At 34.8% G+C, this 2,500-nt stretch overlaps 1 protein-coding gene across 2 annotated transcripts in view; it reads right to left on the bottom strand.

Annotated features, from left to right (window-relative positions):
- LOC144966499 (uncharacterized) overlaps positions 1-2,500 on the bottom strand; it is a 32,482-nt gene that overhangs the window by 22,961 nt on the left and 7,021 nt on the right. For both annotated transcript variants that reach the window (XM_078903107.1, XM_078903108.1), the window contains exon 2: positions 2,290-2,500. This exon is cut by the window's right edge and continues 1,473 nt beyond it. In XM_078903107.1, coding sequence (XP_078759233.1) covers positions 2,290-2,500 — 211 coding nt within the window. The remainder of the gene's footprint in view (positions 1-2,289) is intronic.

Genomic DNA, 2,500 nt, shown 5'->3' on the forward strand with positions numbered 1-2,500 from the left:
AGATTTTGTCAAACACTCCACATAGACATTAATTTATGGTCTCAGGCATAAGCTACACCATAAAACTGACCCACAGAACAAGTGCGATAATGATAATAGTAATTAGTGGAGTGTTTCAGTTCCCACTAAAATACACATTATAATACACACCAGGAACCACTTAGATTTTCGATAGGAGTTCCCAAGATTTATGAATCATGTAAGGCTTGGATGTACTTACGACTACACTACAATATTATTATCACATAATAGGTGCCGCCTCTCGTAGTCATGGCAACAAGAAACAAGATACTCGCCCTCAGCAAGTTGTGTCAACGTCTTAACCTTTATCCAGCCTGGCTAAAATTGCGTTCACATCACATTTGACTTTGTCTTCCGTTACATGTAAAAAATAGACCTGTAAACCCAATCGTTTTCACCAAGTAACCTCAAATCAAGTTTTAACAGACCATAGCTGTTTCTGCCCTCTTGTTGAAAAGCTTTGAAACAATGTTAGGTAAAGTTGAAATTGACCGTCGCTGATAAAGGGCTAAGAAAGCTTATCATTGTATTATAGTAACAAAATGTATTTGTAACGTCTACAACAGATGTACAGCACTTAATTAGGCGGTTTACTCGCCGACACTCACAGACTAATTATGATTATAATGTTGTTATACGTTTTGTGTAGGTATTATTTCTTATCCATTGAGTCAAGAATGCAGTGAATCATATGTGGAGTGAGGGGAGGTAAATATTTATAGAACTGTAATGTGTATTATATAATAAGCTATGTTTAAAAAAAGAACAACAACGACCGGATGTGCGAGAGATAAGACAAAAATACCAACAAGAACACATCAATGGGTTAAAGAAGATTACGAGAAATCTTTCAAGTGCTCTTCTTTATCAAAACAACACACACAAAATGATTTTTTTTTTAAAAATCCTCTAAGCTGAACAAAGCGTGTATAATAAAATACTTAAAATCAACTCTTTCATAATCAAAGTATCATTTTAAATGTCTGAAGAGGTAATTTTTGGGGATGTGATATATTATTTTCCCTGCGAAGTATTCCAAAACAAGACAATTCAAGAATTGTAAAACAAAAAAAAAAACTCACCAAAGAAGGTATAGTGGTTATCGTAATAATATGGATTATAATATTATAATATTGGATTCTTTACTTCTCAATCTTATAACCCATATTATATGTGGTTCATTAAATAGGAGTCTGTTTCAAATGCTGCTATCACCATAAAGAATAACGCAGACTAGATGCTACTTTGATGAACCAAATGAAAATACATTTATATTTCTTATTTGTTGGATTTGAAATTAACTGAACGAATTTTTAAAAAATAGCTCGGTTTTTGTTTTGGTTTTGTTCTGACCTTTGTTTTTGTTTTTTGTTTTTTTGTAATCATGTTCTTTTTTTCTGAATGTGGCGTGGCGAATCGAAATTGCAATTTTTTATTGTCTATGCTTTTGTAATGATGGCCAAACTTTAACAGAGCATTAACATCACATTTTCAACCCATTGAATTTCTTTTTTTTTTCATTTGAATGCGAAATGAACTGGTGAATGATTAGATACCAACATTATCCCACTTTCTTAGTAACAACATTCATACTACAATACTGACATTTTATCCTTGTCGAAAAATAGTCGAGACTTTTTGACAAGTTGAAAGTCATCTTAATCGATCGATAATTGCAGTAAAAGCTTTTTTTACCAAAAGAAACAAATTGTGTTTTGTCACAGTACGCGCAACAGAATATCCTCTTCAGATAAAGAAAGCAAATTGTTGTTTTTGCTAATCTTCGGAGTTATTAGGTCCATAGAACCGGAGTTTAACCTGCTTTCTTTAGCGTGAAACGAACAATAGCAATTGCTCGATACCCTTTAAATAGGACGCTATTGCAAAGTACTTTCCGTCAAATTTAGCAGACTCGGCTTTCCAACTACTGCTGGGTGGACAGGGGGCGGGGGGGGGGGGGGTTAGAAAAAACCTCGACTTCACCCAGGATTTATCTCGCTCCCTTTTGTATGTGAAGCGAATGCTCTACGACCTAGGCAATCGAGACAACCAAAAAGAAATTTAGGGAATTAAAAAAAGAACATCAAAGGTGTTCTGAGTACAGTGGATTTCCTAACAATCTCTATTCAATTGAATACAATAATTTATTAACAAACTGTACTCTAAGTCATGGCTGAGAGCTGAACAAAATTTTATGACTTCAGTTCGTAGACCAAATGATTTTATTAGATAGTATTAAAATTAAGAACAAATAAATAGATATCCTACCTTTCCTTGCATTTTCCTGAAGCTGTCTAGATGAGATAATCAGTTCTTCTTCCGAAGGAGTGGGAGACCTTAGTCCTGATGATAACCCCGGCCGAATTGTGATTTGTCTTCCGCCTCCATCCCCTTTTATCGCAGGGCTTAGGTACACAGGCCCAAAGAAAGCTAAAGTGTTCTGAACAACATCGCCTTCCATATCCATTACAACTGTGGC

The sequence above is a fragment of the Berghia stephanieae genome, chromosome 2, assembly GCF_034508935.2.
Source record: "Berghia stephanieae isolate SIO BIC M18660-M18661 chromosome 2, UCSD_Bste_1.3, whole genome shotgun sequence".
Taxonomy (NCBI): domain Eukaryota; kingdom Metazoa; phylum Mollusca; class Gastropoda; order Nudibranchia; family Aeolidiidae; genus Berghia; species Berghia stephanieae.